The sequence below is a fragment of the Zootermopsis nevadensis genome, unplaced genomic scaffold, assembly GCF_977971745.1.
Source record: "Zootermopsis nevadensis isolate Lab colony 2312 unplaced genomic scaffold, Znev_1.0 Znev_ptg000011l, whole genome shotgun sequence".
Classification (NCBI taxonomy): Eukaryota; Metazoa; Arthropoda; class Insecta; order Blattodea; family Termopsidae; genus Zootermopsis; species Zootermopsis nevadensis.
This window is the reverse complement of record NW_028259143.1, coordinates 3,803,245-3,824,032: the sequence shown is the minus strand read 5'-3', so window position 1 is coordinate 3,824,032 and position 20,788 is coordinate 3,803,245. Positions and strand designations below refer to the sequence as shown.

General features: G+C 37.3%; 2 protein-coding genes and 2 long non-coding RNA genes across 11 annotated transcripts in view; 2 read left to right on the top strand and 2 right to left on the bottom strand.

The window, feature by feature from the left end:
• Positions 1–2,853, top strand: part of LOC110831511 (uncharacterized) — a 29,653-nt gene extending 26,800 nt beyond the window's left edge. The window contains exon 15 of the mRNA XM_022067576.2: positions 507–2,853. Within this exon, the coding sequence (XP_021923268.2) occupies positions 507–654 (148 nt within the window). The 3' untranslated portion in view covers positions 655–2,853. The remainder of the gene's footprint in view (positions 1–506) is intronic.
• LOC110831513 (uncharacterized) lies at positions 854–19,248 on the top strand. 8 transcript variants are annotated; one of them, XM_022067590.2, is made up of 16 exons: positions 858–986; positions 4,157–4,371; positions 8,762–8,929; positions 9,479–9,521; positions 10,172–10,269; positions 11,384–11,556; positions 12,730–12,865; positions 13,206–13,271; positions 13,381–13,440; positions 13,764–13,824; positions 14,374–14,529; positions 14,954–15,087; positions 15,686–15,948; positions 16,612–16,716; positions 16,966–17,105; positions 18,024–19,248. In XM_022067590.2, coding segments are annotated over exons 3-16 (1,524 nt in total). In that variant the 5' UTR covers positions 858–986; positions 4,157–4,371; positions 8,762–8,842; the 3' UTR covers positions 18,026–19,248. The 8 variants fall into 8 exon arrangements, with proteins under 8 accessions (XP_021923278.2, XP_021923282.2, XP_021923279.2 ...); XM_022067587.2 differs by having other exon boundaries at positions 10,172–10,413; XM_022067589.2 differs by having other exon boundaries at positions 10,169–10,269.
• On the bottom strand, positions 10,154–14,061 carry LOC110831515 (uncharacterized). The gene is made up of 3 exons (XR_002543620.2): positions 13,995–14,061; positions 11,501–11,573; positions 10,154–10,262 (listed from the first exon to the last, which is right to left on the bottom strand). It is a non-coding gene; the product is annotated as an uncharacterized LOC110831515 (long non-coding RNA).
• Positions 12,052–13,971, bottom strand: LOC147874029 (uncharacterized). Its single transcript, XR_015534672.1, has 2 exons — positions 13,743–13,971; positions 12,052–12,513 (listed from the first exon to the last, which is right to left on the bottom strand). It is a non-coding gene; the product is annotated as an uncharacterized LOC147874029 (long non-coding RNA).
• Positions 19,249–20,788: the final 1,540 nt, after the last annotated feature.

The following is a 20,788-nucleotide window of genomic DNA, read 5'->3' as shown; positions in this document are numbered from 1 at the left end:
TTTGTGCCTCCGGGCACATTTGAGAGTTTATGAGATCGTGGCGGGCACCAACCAATTAACAAAGCCAAATTTTATTTTCTCTGGACAAATAAGATATGGACACCAAATAATATGCAAAACAACACGACGTTTAATGATACGAGAAACCACGCGATCAAAAATACGTAGTTTTACAAGTACAATTATTATTACTCAAGTGGGAAGTTAGTGTGATGTTTGGCGCTGCATTTCATCGGCCAGTTTTTAAAATTTGGGAGTGTAGGATGATGTTGCTGCTCGCAAACAATCGTCAAGATGGGCGTCAGTAAGTCGAGATCTGCGCTTTGATTTTATGATGTTCGTGGTTGAGCGGCCTTCATTATTCAGTATAACCTCTTTCCGTAACAACGTGGGCACCCAAAAAAAGGCCATGGCGCCCGCGGGCACCGCGTTGGGGACCACTGATGTACACTACCACTTCTGTCTCTGTATATTGTGTTTTAGTTTCAAATGTTTGTGTGTTACAGGCAGAGTTCGTTGGAATATGTTTTAATCTTAAATGAAGAAAATGACATCAGCAAACAAAAACTGCAGGAAGACATCAGGACACTGCAGATATTTAAGCATCAGAACAGAGATTATTTGGATAAGTTGCTTGAGAAGAATATAAAATGATTTATTAAAAGACTGAATATGAAGTTCAAATTGTATACATAAGTGACAAAATATGATTTATTTGTAACAACATTGACTTGATCTCTTTTATGAACTCTATATGTACAAAGTATTAAAGACAGTGAAGCGAGTTGTGAACGAAACTGTGTGTGGAAGAAAGGAACAGATTCGTGTTGGACGTTGTTTAAACATCGCTGTTTAATATTGTGCTTGAAGTATTGTTTCTCAGTGAAATATGGCTTGAAATCAAGAGTGAACCCAGAACATTGTAAGGGTTTGATACAGCACTGCCAGTCATCAAATGAAGAAATTATTTAACTCGTTTGGAAGAGGTAAGCGTAGCTACTGATATCACTTCCAGCTTCTGTTTTTAGTTAGTTTTCTTGTTCTTCTAGGAATTGAAAGCCTGTCTGTAGTTAGAAGCTTAGGAAAAGTAGTTTTGAGTACGTAATTGGCTGTGTTTGCATTTGTATTTATGAACCAAAGAGAGTAGTACAGAAAAAAGGAAGCATGTTTGTGCCTTAACCCCGTTTGCAGTTGACACGGTGCTCGTAGGAAACATCACTGGTTATTTTGCGGTATTTGCGCAAAGTGCATAGCGTGAACGCATTATTGGTCATGTCCGTCTGTCCATCAAGTTAATTCAACTTGGATGAAATTTGATTTGACGTTTGTGCTATTCTGCACAAACTTCCAAAAACATATTTTGAATATCCTATGAGCGTTGATAACAAAATGGCTGATGAGGAAGTTTGTGAGGTAGACACTGAGGTACTGCTGAGATCTGGTGGCCAAAGTGGGAACTGTCAGACAAGGTGAATTTTCACCTCTAAATGCATGTTGCAAATGGAGGAGGTGGACCGAGCGATCAACCCCGACGCTATAAAGGCAAAAATGAGAGATGAGAAAGAAGAAGAAATGCATGTTGCAAATAATTCATGCGGATATGTGTATTTCAGTATGGAATACACTTTCTGAGCTTGTTCATATCATATAAAGTCAGTGTGTCTTCCTAGAAACTGCATTTCAGAGGAACATATTGCTTCCATCTTCAGGGCTGAAGTGAGGTTGTTTTGGAAATGGCTAGTTTATATAGACACAGGAGAAGGAATAGCCTAAGGCGTGGTGCCGGGGAGCTCGATCAGTATAGTGACTGACTGTGGACTGGATGATGGATTTGATCCCGTACAGGGGCAGAGAATTTTTCCTTTTACCTCTGCGTCCAGACTCGCTCTGTGGCCCACACAGCCTCCCATCCAGTGGGTATCAGGGTCCTTTCCTGGTGGTATAACGTGAATATGGGATCAAAGTGGTCCATTTTTCATGTTGGGTTTGAGTTTGAGGAGACTTAGAAGAATGAAAGGCTAGGAGAAGCACTGACTGTAAATGGGAGAAAATAGTAGGTGTTGGAAAATAAAGTAAAGAGGAGAAACGCAGAATAGGATCAAGAAATGAAGCAGATGAGGTAGGCAGTGGGTAAAGAGTATCGTAGTTGGTATAATTGATTTCGCTGCGGCGCTGTTGGTTAGTTCCCAAAGTGAATCACAACCGTCACAAGGAAATTGAAAGGAAAAGAATAATTTTAATGTTGGTGTCACTGATTCAGTTTTGAATTTCCACGTTGCAGAAATCCATAGGTATTTATGAGAATTGTTGTATTATAACAGATGTAAGACAAAGGACTGAGGTCAGGTTGTTTTTTTTAGTACCTGTGATTGACTTTTGACTATTATCCTCAAATATACATTTACCTGACTATATACGGATAATGACAAAATATCGGAGTCTGAATTTATAGTGAGTGCCTTTTTCCTCCGCATTCATCAGACTTTTACACTTTTGTGTTTTATTTATGGGAAAGTGTAAATATTTTAATATCTTTGTAATGGTATTTGTTACATTAATATGAAATTTCATAATTGCAAAAATTGTTGATGATGCAACTATTTTTGCCTTTTATAAGAATAAACCTTTATTTTGAAAAGACGCTTTAATGTATTCAAGTTAAATGTGTCAGTTGTACAAATAATTTCAGTTCCAGTAAGAATGTGTGGTTTATGCAGAAAAAAGACAGGTTTATTAGATTTAAGTTGTAATATGTATTGTGGTCTTTGGTCATTTGAAGAGATAAAATGTAAATCGTGATGCTTTTATTTCAAGCAACACTAATATAACTATTAAATTTTGTTTCTGCCATAATGTTTTATTTATTCCATGTTTAGTCAAAAATGTAAACTGAGTTCAAAAGCTACCAAGACATAAGTTATTTAAATATTCTGTGCTCTTACATTGACGCCTGCCATAAATTCCAGTTTCCCAGGTCTGTGCTAGATTAGGTTATGTTAGACATATTAAAAGAATCCTGCTACGTGTTTACACCTGCTGGGTAGAATATTTGTCTGAATGCAAATAATTTTTATCTTTAACCATTGCCAGTAGCAGCAACACACGTTTTCTAAATATGAAGAAAAATGTTCCCTGTATCTCCGGTATGGACAAAATCAAATAGTTTAGCGTGTTACCAGATGCTTTATTGATGCTCAAATATGCTCTCTTATTCATGCTATTATATAAAAGTGAATCAGTCTAGTTGGTTCATATTGTCCTGTCCTTTGCGTAGCATGTCGAGTGTCATTCTCGTGTCTTATTTTTCATCCTCCCACCGTCATCGCAGCTGCCCGTAGAGAACGTACGTATTGCAATATTGTAATGTTCCATTTGTTTCTTCATCTTACTTATAATCTGTTGACATCTGTTTTTAAATCATTAATTTCAAGCTTTAATTCTTTGCTTATTAGTTAACGTAGTTTTGTTCTCTATGCATTGTTTTAGTCTTGTTTTTGGCTGCCACTTGTAGTAATAAATATTCAATCTATACATGGTTCTATATTTGTCTTAAAATGTAACATGCCATTTTGTTTATCTAAGTATATCCCAGAAAAAATGACTCTTTAAGTGTATTTATTGAAGTTCAATTCTGTTAAGTATTTCCATAACCAGAATTGTTATTTATTTAAATTAGTTTATGTTCTTCTGTCTTGTGTATTTGCAATTTGTCCAGTCATGTGAGGGTCAGGCTGTCTTCTGGGATGTTGCGCTGTGTATCTGGCAGAAGTTTACCGACGTTTCAGAGGTGCTTGCTGCCCTGATGATGGAAACATCTCAGAAGACGTCTTCATACTGACTGCCAACATGAGAACCACAAATCCCATATAGCTTCATTTTCGTAGGTTCCTTAATATCGTCAAATTGAATGCTAAGATGACTTGAACTACAAGTATGAATTTGGAAGGAGGTGGGAATGACTTATTTGAATGAACTTTAACAGGATTATACTTGAGGAACTGAGGAAAATCTTACGATTGCCGGCAGCCAGACCGAGACTTACAATGCAGTGAAAGGTGTTGGCAGTTCTGTCCTTGAAACTAAACAAATATTGGACAGTCGAGGAGGCGGAAGGATTATTTTTCGATTTTCATTCATAAATTTGCTTTCCCTCTAGTATTTCTGAGTCATATTTGACAATGAAATACGTCGCGTGACGTCATCACAACATGCATGGCGGTTTCTCTGCAATGAAGGCCGATTGGCGATTGAAGAGTCGATCAGTCAGTCAGTCAATAGTCGCCGAGCGAGACGTGCACCTCAGCTTCCTGTACTATGTTCTCCACCTTTTATTTTGCCACAGTGCCTTCGGATACGTAGTCATTTTGTGAGGTAAGATTTTATTGTATTGTGATTTATTTTCTGTTGCGGAAAGAACATATTCATGATGTCAGATTTCTGGTTCTCACGTCGGTGAGTATGAAAGATGGCTGTCTTCTGTGTTGTTGCGCCGAAAAGTCTGATCGACGTTTTAGAGGTACTTACTTGATGATCGCCCGAATGTTGGATGCAGCAAGCACATCTGAAACGTCGGACGGCGCAACAATCCAGTTGGGGGTCAGGATTAAATTGTCTCCCTCAGGGAAGACGATAATGAACTTTTGGGTTCCATAGAAGGTGGAGAATTTCTTGATTAGACGAGATTAAATTATATGGAGACCTTGTAAGATAAATTAAATGTATTTTTAAATGTTGTACACATTTGTAGGCGAACTTATACCATTTAACGACACGTTTTAACTGCCAGTAGATGAAACATTGCGTAGGTGAAGGACAAGAATTTGAAATAAATATGTTGCTTGATTTTTCAAGATTCCGCGCCACAAGTCGAGTGGAGAAACTGAGTAAAACCATCGAAGTTCTTGGATTAGGGAAGCTGGCTACGTCCAGATTATGTCGCAGTTACTGCAACCCGTTCGTTGATGTATTTATACAACGATTTCTTGTTTAACTGAACATAAATCAGCTCGAATGGCCGGCCTCATTCGTAGGCTATCACAGTACGCAAATTGGCGGGCGCGAGGAGGTGTGTTCGGAGGTCACTTGCTTTCCAATGTTTGCTTTGCTACTTTGCATTTAATTAAACCCGACCTACATATGAAGATGAGAAATGCCTCAAGAGTTGAAATTAGAAGGCCATTTGGTAGACTAAGCGCATGTAAAATGATAATATTAAAGAAATAGGATGGAATTATCAGGAAGTTGAAGTTAAGTACCGCATCAAATGTCCATTTATTACAGATATAAATACTTTGTTGGAAACTTAACCACACTTCGGATTAATACGTGTGCAGGTAAATTATATTTCCAATTTCTTTTCCCTAAATATCCACCAAGCCGAACGAGTAAGGAAATGTAAGGATGGCGCGTGTTCGCGTGAATTTGGCCCTTGAAGTCTGTGAGTGACCTGGGAATTCCAGTGTTCGGGATTTCCACCGATTCACGTCTGTATTCAAGTCGTCATATACAACATCCGTTATTATTGTTTGCTGTAAACGAAAACTGCAACGAGCCCACAAATGTTAGTAACACTCCCCAGAGTCAGATTTAGTTAAAATCCGTTCAGCCGTTCTCGCTTGTTACATGCGTTCAGACAGACAGACCGATACAGTGATTTTAATAGCCGTTCCACAGGATTACAAACGCCCCTAAAATTTTCTGCTGAAAGTCGTAGATCCTTCTGAGGTCTATTGTATCTTCACGTAAAGCAGGGATTATACCAACGGATGTCTCTTCCGCTGCAAGGGCTAAGCCCTCTGGCCAGTTGGGTCTACGTCTTCAGTTAAATTTAACCTTGCATATCGGCTTTTCCTATTCCTTGGTGTAGTTTGTCTGTCAGTCCATTTTCCTTCGTTCTTAAAATCTGTTATGCCAACTTTGATTTGAGTTTGCTCTTTTCATAAATATTTAAAAGCTTGTCATTTCTGTACTTCTTTAGAATCTGGGTAAGCAAAGTCAGCCATTGATCATAGAAACTTCATTACAGCTGATCGGTATTTCTTCCAGTTCACTTTCAAATTTTCTTGAAATGCCATTGTTATATTGAACCGAAATTAAATTCGTTCGGCAACTTTCAACGTAGAATCCAAAACACCAAACAAATTTCATTCTGACGCTTCGGAGATGAAATAGCGAGAGAAGGGATTCGTTGTTTACGCACATTCGCTTTTTGAGCCTTGTGTGAAGAACTCGTAATGTAATGCGGACAGTATTAGTGAAGTGAATGAGTACATCATGTTGTTTATTCTACGACGACAAACAAATTTGTATCGTAGGCCCAGTAAAACGAAGCCAAAACAGCAAGTGACTTCATGGTGCAAAGTCTTCGACGTACTAATTTCGCTCTGGTAGCCACACATTCTTCAGTCCTTTTTTTAGAACCTGAAGGACACTGCCAAGGCGACGTTAATCTTCTGGGTTGTAATGTCGTGCAGATTTGTAGATAGATATAAACGTTTCGGAGGAATATATTGTATTTATTTTTAGGTAGATAGTATGTTACTACGAAACATTGGTATCTACGTGCAAGTACTTACATCCCAAAGACCAACATCAACATCGTCACCCCCTTGAGAACCTCATATCTCACACATGATCATTAACGTGTTTATAGCAGTCTGCCACTGGACTATATTTTGTGCCGGGATCTTTGGAGAATCATTGAAATTATTTATCAAGTCATCCAGTAGCTCACTGTTTAAAAAAAAACGTCAAGGACTAAATATATATATGGTGTTTGGGTGGGCTGTGTGTACTTAGTGGTATTTTTACTGCACAAAGGCAGTGTTCTGTAATTTGTAGTGTGGTAGCCGTCAGCTGCTGTTGTAGTTTCTCGTACAGCGTAAGACAGGGCAAATGCATTCTTGAGGTGGCTTTAAAGGTGCTTTTCTAATGCGAGTAAAGTGATCGTAAGATTTTGGACAGCGTTTTCGAAGGAGCGTATTATTATCATCATACTAATGACTTTCTTGTAATTATAAGATGTATGCAAACACCGTATCGTGAAAGATGTAACGTTATATCACCAGTGCTAAGTCTAAAGCATGTAAAGTTTATAAAAATCTGCCAAGTGGTTTAGAAGGAGAGTTTAAAATTAAATTTACGTCTTTACGTGAGATGCCCTTTAAAATGAACTGGAATAACACCAAAATTAAAGTGGATTGACAGAATTTAATACAGTCTTCTACAAGAACTTTCAGCTAACCTGAAAACGTGGTTTGGGCTTTATCGGTTGTGGGACGAACGAACTGACACGACAGAACTAATAGATAAGATTATTTTCCTATTAGTAACACGCCTAGAAATCTATTATAACTTTCGAGTCTGTTAGTTGTAAAGTTGTCCTTGGTGAAGATTTCCGTCTTCTGAGTTGTTGCATTGTGTAGTCTGGTCGATGTTAAACAACGTTTCAGAGGTCATACTGCCTCCGTCATCAGGGCGATGAGTATGAAGATTTCTGTCTTCTGGGTTGTTGCGTTGTGTAGTCTGGTCGATGTTTACCAACGTTTCAGAGGTCATACTGCCTCCGTCATCAGGGCGATTCATCAAATTATACATTGCCCTTGGTGCTTAATTAAGTACCACGATATAAGGCTTATGAAAGGAGATGTATATTTCCGCTTACTTTTAACCTCGGTACTAAATGAAGTCGTAGAGAATAGAAAATTATCTAACCTTCGGGGACCCTTCCACCCTAATCTGGTTACTGCACTGAGATACCCCAACTCCTCACAGTCTTTCCATTATAATTTAGCATGAATTACTATACTGAAAAATATTTTTAAAAAAAGACGCTGCCATACGTCCCTGTTCAGAGTTGGTTTCGAAACGTCGGTCCCGGTACGAAACCATTTTTTCATCATGATTGGTTACGTACTTCAAAATCTAAACAGGTTAGGGAGTGGCGGGTGTCTGCGAGTGAGAATTTCCTAAAATAAAATCTGACCAAAGCTCAGGCTAAGAAAACATCGCGCGGTCACCATCAGCGTTGTAGGTCGACGACTGCAAAGAACTTTATTCTGCAAACACTTGCTACACCGTGCTTTGCGATTGGTTTAGCCCCGGGCAGTTTCCAGTACGTTGTGCACGGTGGGTTCAGCTGTCGTTAAACATCCAGGGAACTTTGCTGTACCTTGCCAATTTCGTTTGCCCTGTACACCCATGATTTTCATGTTTCGTGGGCATCTTAAATTGAAGTAGGAAACAGTGTGCGGGCAGAGGGTTGTTTCAGTTATCAGTGCGTAAAAAACAGGATAATTAAATTTGTTTACACTCTTTGAAAAAAAACATAAAGACTGGCAGAGTGTCCGCATTCTTACTGCAGTGACGTTTGACAGATGTTTACATTTTTCAGAATTCTTTCCACGAAAACTTGTCGTAGGCATGATAATTTGAAAGGTATAGTCGAATATCGTATCAAAAGTTGTTGTCCGTAAACCCAAGGATATTTGTCTTCACTGTATTCGTCAGTTTTTTACCCAGAGAAATGTTGATCAAAGTATGAACATGAAACATTCTATCTACAAAGCTTTTGCAAGTTGCATTACTCGATGTTGTTTTGTTACGGTTGTGTCACGTGGCTAATATGAAGACGAATCTTGAGGATGAAGCCAGTGTACAGTAATTAATTTTCTAGTTCCATAAAAGGCAGATCATTTCTTGATTAGCTTGGTGACTGCTAGCTTCTCGTATGATTCCTGTTTTATATTTTGCATTTACGTAGTTGCAGATACGCAGCTCCAGTATGGTCTGAACATCCAGAATGGAACAAGTTTGTATGTGACACAAGGAAATTCTTCCAGTCATGTTACTTTGGATGTCACTCTATCTGTCTGTCGTGATTTTACCACAGTATGAATTTATGAATTGTGATTCCACAGAATATCCTAATGTGAGTATGTTGATTATGCGTGTTTATTGCGTATGCCAAGGTAAAATTAATTTAATAAAATGTGTTTGTATCACGCATATTTACTTATCGATGTTGATCCTACTTTTGGGTGTTTGTTTGTGCCATGTGGAACTGGGCTTTGTTAGCCGTGATTCAAATATCACCTTTCTGAAAGACAGACATATTTGTAGTATGCACAGAATCGTTATTTATGTGATTTTGAGTTTGTGATTACGAGACTCGCATTTTTCGAGTTTGTACTTGCATCTATCTCTTCACTGATCCACACAGTTTTACTTTCTAGAAGACTGACATCAGCATCTTCAGTGCCACGAGAACCTTCAGTCTCGTCAGTGTCACTGCCTTCTTGATTCTGTATTTCCTTATTACGTGTCTGTAAATGAGAAGTGGATTTTTAACGTGCCAAGGAAATATCAGACTTGTGTATAACTATGTCTGTGTCAGAGCTGTACGCGAACAGAGGTTCCATTGATTGATCGCAGTAATACAGTCATCAAAATCATCATAATATTCATTGCTTTATTGCAGGATGATTACACAAGGAAACGTTGTAAGCCACACGAAGGCCCAGGTGAGCAAATAATTAATAGCGCTTGTCTCATAAAAAGTAACCCAGGAAATTCAACAAGTTACATTTCAATTTGAGAGTAATTAATATCTTGGGCTTCTTATTAGAACAAGATGGCATCAGGCAGTTGGTCTTCCATGTGACCTGGCATGAGAAGGCTAAATCAATAAAAGCTAAAATACGAGGGGGTGAGTCAAATGAAAGTGAGCCTGTGTGATTTTATGGAGAGCCCTTCACTTTATGTAGAGGGAATATCCCACTGTTTCACAAGACTATTGATAGCATCCTTTTCGAAAGACGTTGACAGATCAAGAGCCTTTTCAGTTCTCGAAACACATGGGTATCACATGGCGACGAATATGGACTACAGGGAGTATACTCCAGGGCCTCCCATCCAGGTCTCTTGATGAAGGGAGTGATCTTACTCTATGACAATACAGCGGGTGTGACATCGCAGCAACTAATGACATTTGGATTGAAGTTTCTGAAACACCCTTCAAAAATCACACGGGCTCACTTTCATTTGACTCCGTCTTGTGTTTAAAAGTTATGACTCTGCATGTGTAAATGGTACAAAATTACCTAATTTTTTTGTACTGATTAATAACTAAGGGCATAAAATTGTTAATTAATTCCATTCTTAATTTTAGCAGCCAAGGGGTTTTGTGCGGTGTATCCCACGTTGTATGTGAAAGATTTGGAAGCTGGCATAGTAGTGGCGGAGTTCAACGTACTAAGCAGATCCTGCAATGTAAGCAGTTATGAATTCAGATTTGAAGTGGATGAGAACTTGAATGAGACAAATTGTAGAAGTAAATTTTTCAAAGGCATTGAGCATTCAGCAAAGAGAGTTGTTTTAATCACACATGATGAAACAGTTCAAAGTTGTGGAAAAGTAAGTATCTTTGAATATATGCACACTGTGTAAATGGTGTGCTTTTGTCAGTAATGAAACTGGGAGGCCAAATTAAGTTGGAAAATTACAGGAAATACGTCATGTTAGGGCTACTAACTGACTCGGAATGTGACTAAATAATCCGCTGATGAACCCGTGAAGGAAGCAAGTAACCACCAAGTAACTGGCCAAACCAAACCACTCGACTAAACCTAACCTAAACTAACATAACCTAACCAAATCTTGTCACAGATATACACACTAAAAATTCCATGCACTCTTATTGGATATTGCAATTAAAATTCTAAAAATTGTCAGAAGAATATTTACCAATCTTGTAAGTTGTAAGACATAAGATAGTATTGATAATAATTTTCAGGCAGTTGCTGGAAATATATTTTATTTTAATTTTATAATTTTTCCATATTCTTGGCTCGTCATAAATTTGAAGAGTGATGAAATTCCTGTGGAATGGTTTTTTAATTGGAAGTAGTGAAAGAAACCATTCATGGACTGTTACCTAAGCACTTAAATCGCATTCTACGTGAGTTTTATCTGCCATGTGTCATGGCTTATGCATGGTCCAGTTTGGCTGTTTTTTTGCAGCAGCATGCCACAGAAGGACCCCAGAGTTAAAGTCTCGTAGCTTATAGAACACAGATATAAGTCCTCTGTTCCCATACGATGAAGATCACGGATATTAAGACATAAAAAGGTTGAGACTTACGGAAACTCTGATATTACTGTGGGGTGAGAATGTTGGCATCTGAAGTGATGCATTTAACATGCATACTTAAGAGTACTTAGGGAAGTTCTGATGACAAAAGAAAGTGAACTTTGTGTTATAATTAATGCCCAGATGAGAATAAGTGCTAGAGCTGTTTCCATGGTTTGTGTTATTGCATGCTCTGTGGTGAATAAGTTTGTGTAATTGTAAATAGCTTGTTGCTTCTGTTACATTTTGTTTTAGATTCAGAATGTGACATTTGAGTATGTTTACGAAGGCTGCTACAGATTGAGTTATATTCATGAAGTAGATAATACACTTGTACGGAAGTTCATAATTCAGTACATGAGAACTACTTACATAAAGGAGGAGTCGCCTTGTGATGAGACCTACATCACCCCCAATTATGTTAAACGGTGAGTACGTTCATGACCTGAAATAAGTTTGTCTTCAGAATGTGATAAATAATTTAATAAAAATAGTTCCATTCAGTGCACTGTACTACTGGCTTACAGTTGAAGGTATGGAAATTTTTTTGTGGTAATGAATTTTTGGGATATATAGGACATTTATTGTTGGAAATTTTAAGAAAATGGAACTCATACAAAATATTTTGATTTTATGATGATGATGATGATGATGACTAGTAAACCATTTTGACATATGTGTAAAATCTGTACCGTTAAGTACATGTTACGAAACAACACTTTAATCTTAAGTTGTGGAGGCATAAAGGTATCATGTTAACATTCAGTGATTTTGGTAATTTTTTATTTTGGTGTGGTTGTAATTCATAGTAGTGATTCTTGCTTCTCAACAAAATAAAAATTCATGTGATACATATGCCGTACATTTATGCCTACTTTTTTTAAAAACTTGTGTGTTAATAATTATGCTAAAATTGCCATATGTTAAAGTATCTTGAAAATTTATTCTACATTTGTTATTTTACTATGTCTTGTTTTAATACAATTACTGGTTTTCTCTTAAATGAAGACAAAAGATGTAGTATTTTCCAGTGGTGGGGTCCGCAGTGGCCGCGCGGTCTGAGGCGTGGGCCTTGTGCCGCTTGGTCGCTGGGACCGTGGGTTTGAATCCCACTCAAGCCATGGATGTCTGTCTGCGTTTCTCTGTGTTGTGCTGTCCTGTGTACAGGTAGAGGCCTTGCGACGGGCCGATCCCTCGTCCAAGGAGTCCTACCGAATGTCTATAGATCGAGACAACGAAAAGTTGGGACCCTCAGTGCTCAGCCACTTGAAGAACGGGTCGTTCCCAGTATCCCCAATATTTTCCAGTGGTTTTAATCTGGGGCTTTGTGTTAAAATCAAGTTCAGAATTCACTCAACTTTTGCCTCACGTGTTTCATTATGGACCTAAAAGAAAACTTCTTGAAAATTACATGGTGCTACAACACAGAAGACAGCCATCACACTCACTGCTATAAGAACTCTGAATTTTGCATACAGTATTTATTTTCCAGAAGAATAGTCCTTACTATAAAATTTCTATTTTTTTTAAACATTTTCTGTCTATTATGCAGCTCAGTTAAGTAAAAGCCTACTTGTTCCTTACCATGTTCTTTTTTCCAGGAATTCAATAGATATTTTAATGACCAACTTCTCTAAGTTTGACGTCATATATTCAACAGTTACGAAGCCTGAAGGCAGTTTCGCATGTGATGACAAAACTGACTTGAAGCGGTTCATGTGGGTAATGACTTATGATGTAAGTGCGTATGTTATCTTTTACCATGCTGTTAATATGAATAAACTTACGTTGTCACCGTATTCTAATTCTGTTATTCCTGGACAGGAAAAGATGTTTCACTTTTAAATTACTCAGAATGGAGTTCTGTTGTCAGGTGGAAAGTTTCGGAGCACCCGCTCAGTTGAGTCTGTTTCAAAGAGCTATCACTGGGTTGCTTTCTTTGGAACGCTAGATGTTGGACTAGGTCCAGAAACCTAGTAATGCTAACTGTGACATTTTATCACCATAACACGTTAAAATTGATTTATGCCATTTTTAGTTTTTGGTATTACTTCATTTTCTACCATTCTGTTTACAGTCAAAAGAAACATTTATGTGCAAAATGAATGAAAAAAAGCACAACGAAGAAATAAAGTGTACAGAGGTCAGTACAGCAACGTAATTATCACATAATTGTAATTAAAAGTTTATGAATATGTCAGTATTGTATCTGCTGATAATCAAATAATGTTTCATAATGTTTAATGTTTCAGCATGGTCATAATATAGAATGCACTATTCACAACATTGCTCCTGGAAATTATTGCTACTATGTAAGTACGAGACGCTCGTGTCTCATACTGACTTTTGATTCCCAATAGCCAAATTTCATTTTAGTTGGGATGAAGTGGAATGTAGTTTTAATATATTACATTTTTATGCGTTCTTCAGACTCATACCAGAATGATGGTTTCTGAACATCTACTTATTTAATCTCTGAAACTACTAAATCTTGCACTGGTGATCTAACCTAAAAGTTGTCAGGGAAATTTAATTTTGGTTAGTGTTCAGTACAGTAAAGATGAAGTCATCTTGCATTGGATACTCCGATGCGAACTATGGTTTCTTACAGTACCTTTGTTTTGTCCTTTTTCAGGTTATTATGCCCTATGTGTACTGTAATCCTCTCAGCAATAAACGTGGTTTGTATCAGAAGTGTAAGTAAATATTTTGTTCTGAAGCGGTTGGCAAAACGTGCATAGACTTTCGATTATTGCGTTATTTAATTATACTTTTCAACTGCTTAGGTTATAATGTTAATTGTGAATTGAAAACATTATTGAAGGAAGATAAATGGCCAGTTATAAGTTAATATCCTGTCATTTACCTGGAACAACATAGGAATTTCATGACACCTGTCATGATTCGTACCTGGAATCTTCTAAATATGAAGCAGGAGGGCCAACTGTTGAACTGCAGCATTCAGTACTAGGCACTGTGTAACCATAGATAACAGAGTAATAAAAGTATCTTTATTAGACTTTTGGTTCTTTCGTTAAAATCATATAATATTTTATTAAAATTTGTGTGTGACAAGTTGTAAGGAAGTTGGAACAATTTTGAGCTGTATTTAGAGACGATAGAAATCAGAGTATGAAATGCTTAGAATTGTAGAGGTTATGGTTGAGTAAATATGCAGGACAAGCAATTTAAAGTACTTTTTTTTAAAAATATTGATTGTATCTTCTGTTTCTTTATTGTTTTAGTTAATGTACCTGAAGAACCAGTACTTGGAAAAGCACAAGAAGCGACACCTGACAACACCATAATACTGGTAGTTGTTTTCTTATTCTTGGTGGCTGTGGGTTTCATTGTTGTAATTGTCATCTGGAAGGGGAAAACCAGATCTCTTCACGAAATATGTGAGAATTCTTAACATTCAGTTTCACAAGTGGGTGAATCATTAAATTAATGCTAATGTGGAAAAGAATATTGTTAAATTACGTTGTCGTGGTATTGCAGTAAAGAGTAACAGATAATGTAAAAAATGCATCAAATAAATGCAGAATGACTTAATTACTATGTTCACATCAGTTTGAATTTTATGCAAGTATATTTCCACGCTGGCATCGCATTTGAAAGGATTTTCTCCGCAGGTTGGAATGACGGAAATTTATAATTACTTTCCTTCTGAATAATTGTAATATCTATGACATGCCTCCAGTTTACAGTTGCGATGGAACAACTATTTAATTAAATGTCGTTTGCAGAGATACGAATACTTTTAACGTGTGCAGCTACCTGCCATTATATTGAGTTCTAACTTTGTCATTTATTCTCTTACAGACTTTCACGTGGAAGAATGTCCTCCTTTACCTCGAAAATCAAAAATTCTTCTTCTGTATTGTCGTGACTGTGAACATTTTATGGAAATGATGATCACATTGAGAGAGATGTTGAAAGAAATGACAGAATGTGAGGTGAGGACGAGGGTACAGGCACTTTCTAGAGGGCTGTCATCTTTCTTTCCTCTTTCTAAACTGTCATTAGTATTGAGTAAATGGATTTAAAATTAATTGTATTTATATTGGTTATTTATAACTATTAATATTCCAAATAAATTATTGAAATATGAATAAAATAAATTAAATTAAAACTACGCTGACTACAGTTTTATGCCATAGTAGTATATTGTTTATAATCACATTTTAAATAATTTGGTACTGTTATTTCTTTAAATTGTTGTATTTCAATGACCCTTTTACCAGCATTTTTGAGAATAATGTGTGCCACTGGTAGGTGAGGGTGACTTTTTGGTTTGAAAGGCTTCTGGAGAAGTAACCTGACCCATTTATCTCTTGACTTATTTAGCTTAGGTTAAGTTAGGTTAATGTGTGTGGATAAATGACATATACTTGAAAGTTATTATATTTTATTTCAATAAATGACAAGTAACCTAACCTAACCTAACCTATTTTTAAAGCGATGTGTCCCGATAACCCACAAATACCAAAAATATTTTTCCTCTTACTATTAATCGGCCAGATATTTCAATGTACTATGTACCTCATTCAACAGGTGTATGACTGTTTTGACCCTGTTCTTGGCGAAGAAGTCGGGCGGAGTAAGATAGACTGGATTCGAAGACATGTATCATCTGATGAAGTTAATATTGTGGTAGTTGAGAGTTCAGTCGCCGTCATGCATCAGCAAGCTCTCCTTCGTCATTCTAAAGTTTGCTACAGAGAACCCACATGGCTAGATGAACTGTTCTTATATGGTCTGAAGTCGCTAACAGATGACGTAAAGAGAAATACGTATCAACATGTATTTGTTGTACGGTAAATGACTCTAATAACTATATATTTCCTTTTATTTCTTTTCTCACTTCTCTTTCTTATAGTTCATGTTATCAAGTATACAAGAAGGGGGGTTTGATACTGTGTAGTCTGAGCTACTGACTAACTAACTAACTAACTAGATGGCTTACCGAACCCAAAGGTTCATCACCGAATTAACCAAAGCCCTCCACCAGACCCTGTCCTGGGCCAGCAAAATCCAGTCTCCTTCAACTCCTATCTCCCATAGATCCCGCCTGACATTATCATCCCATCTACGTTTAGGTCTCCCCAGCGGTCTCTTCCCCTCAGGCTTCCCGACCAATACCTGGTGCACACCTCTTGTCCCATCCATGCGCGCCACATGCCCCGCCCTGAGCTACTGACAGTACCATAAAATAATTTCCACTTTATTTTCTTGTACGTAAGAGCAGTGTTTTCTTTATGGGATATACACTTTTCAAAGCTTTTACGAGTGACCCTGGAAGTTAAATATATTAATTCAGTCAATTAATAACACCAATAAAATAAGTATAAAATACTTTTTCACTCTTTTGTACACAAAATGTTACAAAAACCATTATTAAAGTTATTAAGAAGGATTTTTCTTAATTTTTTAGAGTAACATTATATGCGTCACATCTAATTCGTGTTTTCCTTTGACAGTATTGACGGTTTCACTGGAGAAAAGGATTTCTTGAAGTATTTGCCGCCGTACAGGAGATATGTCGTACCGCAACACTTGCGCTTGTTGAGAGATGATTTGTGTCTGTGAGTACATATTTTTGAAAAAGTAATTTGTGGAAAAGATTTCTTAGAACAGATTAGCGGGTTTTGGTCTGTTTATATAGAAAATTACAAATGAGTCGGCATAAGAATTCTGGCATCTTCTTGTAACACATTAAGTGTTAACTGGCATGCTGTAAAAAATAACATTCCGTATTCCACGTGTCAAGTATTTATGTAAACGGGCACCGGACGGCCGTCCGCTTCTAACCGCTAAATGTTTGTGTGTTACAGACAAAGTAAGTTGAATATTGTTCCTTGCCTTGATAGAACTGATGGAAACTTGCAGAAATTTGAGCAGGAAATTAAGAACCTCACAAACTACAAAAAGCAAGATCCAGACTATTTGGATGAGCTTATATTGAGTGCGATATGTAAGTATTATCAATTTTTGATAGTGCAGCGCCTTAAATTATACACACATTAAAATGTGTTTATTACGCACAGTTTATGTAAAAATCTTTCGTGTCTAAATTATTCACCCTCTTTATTTATTTTGCCCACATTCCTTTCCGCTCCCTTCTACATTTAAGTATCATCACCTCCCTTGAGTTCACTCATCATGCTACGTTGTTTATTTGGATTTTTTAAAATTACCGTCATGAGTGCTAATTGAATTTCAATATCCATCGTAAAGAACTTTTTCCATCAAAACTATTCTACTGACTTTGTATAACCAAAGAGCCTTATTGAAAATTACTTTTTGGGCCCTTGTATGGAACATTTTGCCATCTAGTATAAAATTTTAAATTTTTTTTGAAATCGGCCATGTATGCGTTATGTTTTCCACGAGTCCTGCATCGATTTCCTTTGTCAGAGTCAGCGTCAGTCTGGTTTTTACGTAATTTATAGAATATGAACTTACAAATGACATGACACTGGTAAAATAAACAGAAATAATCACCAGCAGATATTTGCTTAGAAAATGTTCTATACCCATTACATCCTCAAATTTGTATTTCTCACACAAGTAGCAATATTTTAAGAGCACGGTAAGGTGTTGCCCAGATTTTAATTTTTTTAGTAAAATGCAGCCGCCACGGTGGTCTAGCGGTTAGAACGCTGGCCTTGTAATCCTGGGGGTCTCGGGTTCGATTCCCGGCGGTGCCCGAATTTATAACTTGTGTTGGGCAAGGCCGGTCTAGGCAACACGGAGTTTTCCTCCGGGGGCTTCCCCACTTTCTCCATACACACAGAAGAAGGCAATGAAAAACCACTTCTGCGTGAAAGAGACAAAAAAAGTGGACTAATGTGGCTCTTTGTAATGCTGGTACTATTTTTGTGTTTTTCAGAGAATTCCATAAAGAAGCTGAACGTCAAGGACGAGGATTTCAGCCTCATTCTGCATTAAGTTACTGGGTGTCTGCGTTGTCTTCACAATATAGATAGTTCTGAGTTGGTACAAATGAACGTTGATCTGTTTCTGTTATTACGTTGATTAATACAGGAGTCAAGTCAAATTTGGTTAGTGGGACCAGATATAATTTAATTGTTTCAAATGAAGGACTTCGCCGTCGTTAATGAACAAGAAAGGTATGGATTGAACGACGTGCTGGTTCTCGGATATTTCTGATTCATGGGCTGGTAAAAGAGCGGTGGGTTTTTGTAAGGGCTCGGTGTTAATGAAGTGAACATAAACGCGCAGAAAATAATTACAGAAAATCAAGAAGCTACAAATTTTACAGGGAGTATGGCTGAAATTCTAAGACGAGTTTCGTTACTGTACGGTTTGGATTTTGTTTTTATTTCTTTGCAGTCTGTAGTACTGTGTATTATTCAGTATTAATATCATTAATCATGTTCATGTTTGTTGTGAAACATAATCTTTTGACATGCCATTATTTCTTTCCTTCTTTGCATTTAATTTAAATTTAAATGTAGAAACATATTTAAAGTCGATGCAAAATATCCGGATGGATCCATTTGGGTGACGTTCGCTTGTATGAGGTGTTTTCATAAGTGATAATTTTGACTGAAAGCAATTTTATATTTTTAATTTAAACTTTATACCACAAGCAACTCGATTTTAAGGCCATTCTTCTTTATTACGCCGTCTCCTCTGCAGGAGGTTGGCGACATGTTATGAACAGGATCCTTCCATCCTTTTCTCGGACTGGGACCTATTCATATACGTTCTTGGCAGATGATCCAGAAGTGGTTTGCCATTGCCTTCTTCTGTGTGTGAATGGATGCCTCGGAGAAACCGGGGAAGCCCCCGGAGGAAAACTCCGTGTTGCCTAGACCACGGCCTTGCCCAACACAAGTTATAAATTCTGGCACCGCCGGGAATCGAACCCGAGACCCCAGGATTACAAGGCCAGCGTTCTAACCGCTAGACCACCGTGGCGGCGTTTATCGTTTAAAGCTACAATAAAATATAGTTAGCTTCTGTTTGTTATGTGCTCTGCATAATTTGTTTTGTAAGAAAGTACTGTACTAAAATGGGTATTGTATTTTATTGTCATTAGATATTCCATGTACTCTGATTTAGTAAATAAAATGTTCTTCTACCTCCTGTTTCTTCTGTTTTTAAAAGTTTTGAGTGGCTTTCAGTGTGAATGTTGAATCGAAACTGCCGCAATATTAATCATTGATGAGCGATTTTTTTATGTTTCCGTAACTTACATAAAGAAGTTTATATGGATGTTAGGAATTACTGAACTGCCATAAGACTGACCAGCTTTAAGTACAGGGAGGGCTAGAAGTTCTTAAACAAATTAAAGATGTAATTAAAAATCACAGTTTATTGCAAAAAATATGTGACTTGTTTTGTTCCATAGGTAGACAAACAAAGTTTATTTCTCATGCATCTAATGAATAAAATGTGTGTAGCATTTAGTTTATTTTTATATAGGAGTAGGCTTATATTTTGACTTAATGTCTTGGCAATTATCCAGACAGAAAACTTGGGTTGATGGTAACTAAACCATTCAGATCCAAGCAGATGTTTTACTGAGGGGCTACAATATAGAATATTGATTAAATAATTCCTTACAGACGTTGAAAGTTTCACACATCCTTAAATTTGCACATAAATGTGGAAGGAAGAACATGGATTACATGGAAGAATCTTATTAGAGAGGTGTGAATCGGATTCATTTGGATTTCTTATAAAAAAACCTTTTGGTTCCATAGTTTATTCTCTAGCTTAGTAGCTATTGGCTTCTGGAGCCGACGGTTCACGTAACTTCTGCAGGTATCAGCTTTATCGTCGTGACCAGGGTGTAATTCTAATAACCGTGCCACTACAATTATCTATGGTTTCCCTTTCGGGACTGGAAGGTGCTGCAGTCAGTGGATCATTCTAGAACTACAAGTTCATTGGCGCTGCTGCTGCTGTATATAGGAGTGGCTCTGGGGGAGGGGGTGGGGATTATTTTACTTTGCCCCTCGGTCTTCAGTGACTAGCAAACCAGATAATTATTACTGCATGAACCGTTCGTCATTTAAGCTTTTAGAGAGATGAGGATGCGAGTTGCAAAATTAATAGGATTTAAACGGTAGCTTTGATTTATTATTCACTGAGAACAAGAGCACATAGCTCAAAGGGGTGGCACCAAATTTGTTCTAATGAAGGATTGCAGGCTAATTCCTCTCTTCGCGTTCGCACTTGGTAATCGAAATTGTTCTGTTGATCTGTCTGTGTGTGTGTGATAGATTACTGGACAAGATCTACAGCTTTTTGGCACATCAATACGTTAAATTCCGTGGGAAACTCACAAACGAAATACTGTTAATATACCATTTTACTTCCTGATCTATATTCCGCGGAAGACAAGTCTCTGTCCTGATAATGGAGACAGTCTCCGAAACGTCGGATTGTAACCCCATGCTTGTACGGCTGAACCACATTCATGTTATGCTGTCATGTGCCAGTTTTAAGAAACGATGATCTGGCTCGTTTGTCTTGACGATATAAACATTACATCCGATGCCCAGTGATATTACCAATTTTAAATTTGGATTAGTTGAAATTCTAGTCGTTGAAGCTTGGTTTTGGTTGAATTGTGAAAGGAGAAGTTAGATATTCACAGTGGCATATAAAGCTAACCATAAT

Excerpts from the sequence above, each read along its gene's own strand:
- LOC110831513 (XM_022067586.2), top strand. The coding sequence starts at position 8,843 with ATGTTACTTTGGATGTCACTCTATCTGTCTGTCGTGATTTTACCACAG. Across the intron at positions 10,414-11,383 it reads CAGTTCAAAGTTGTGGAAAA|ATTCAGAATGTGACATTTGA; the intron begins GTAAGTATCTTT and ends ATTTTGTTTTAG. Across the intron at positions 13,441-13,763 it reads CTGGAAATTATTGCTACTAT|GTTATTATGCCCTATGTGTA; the intron begins GTAAGTACGAGA and ends GTCCTTTTTCAG.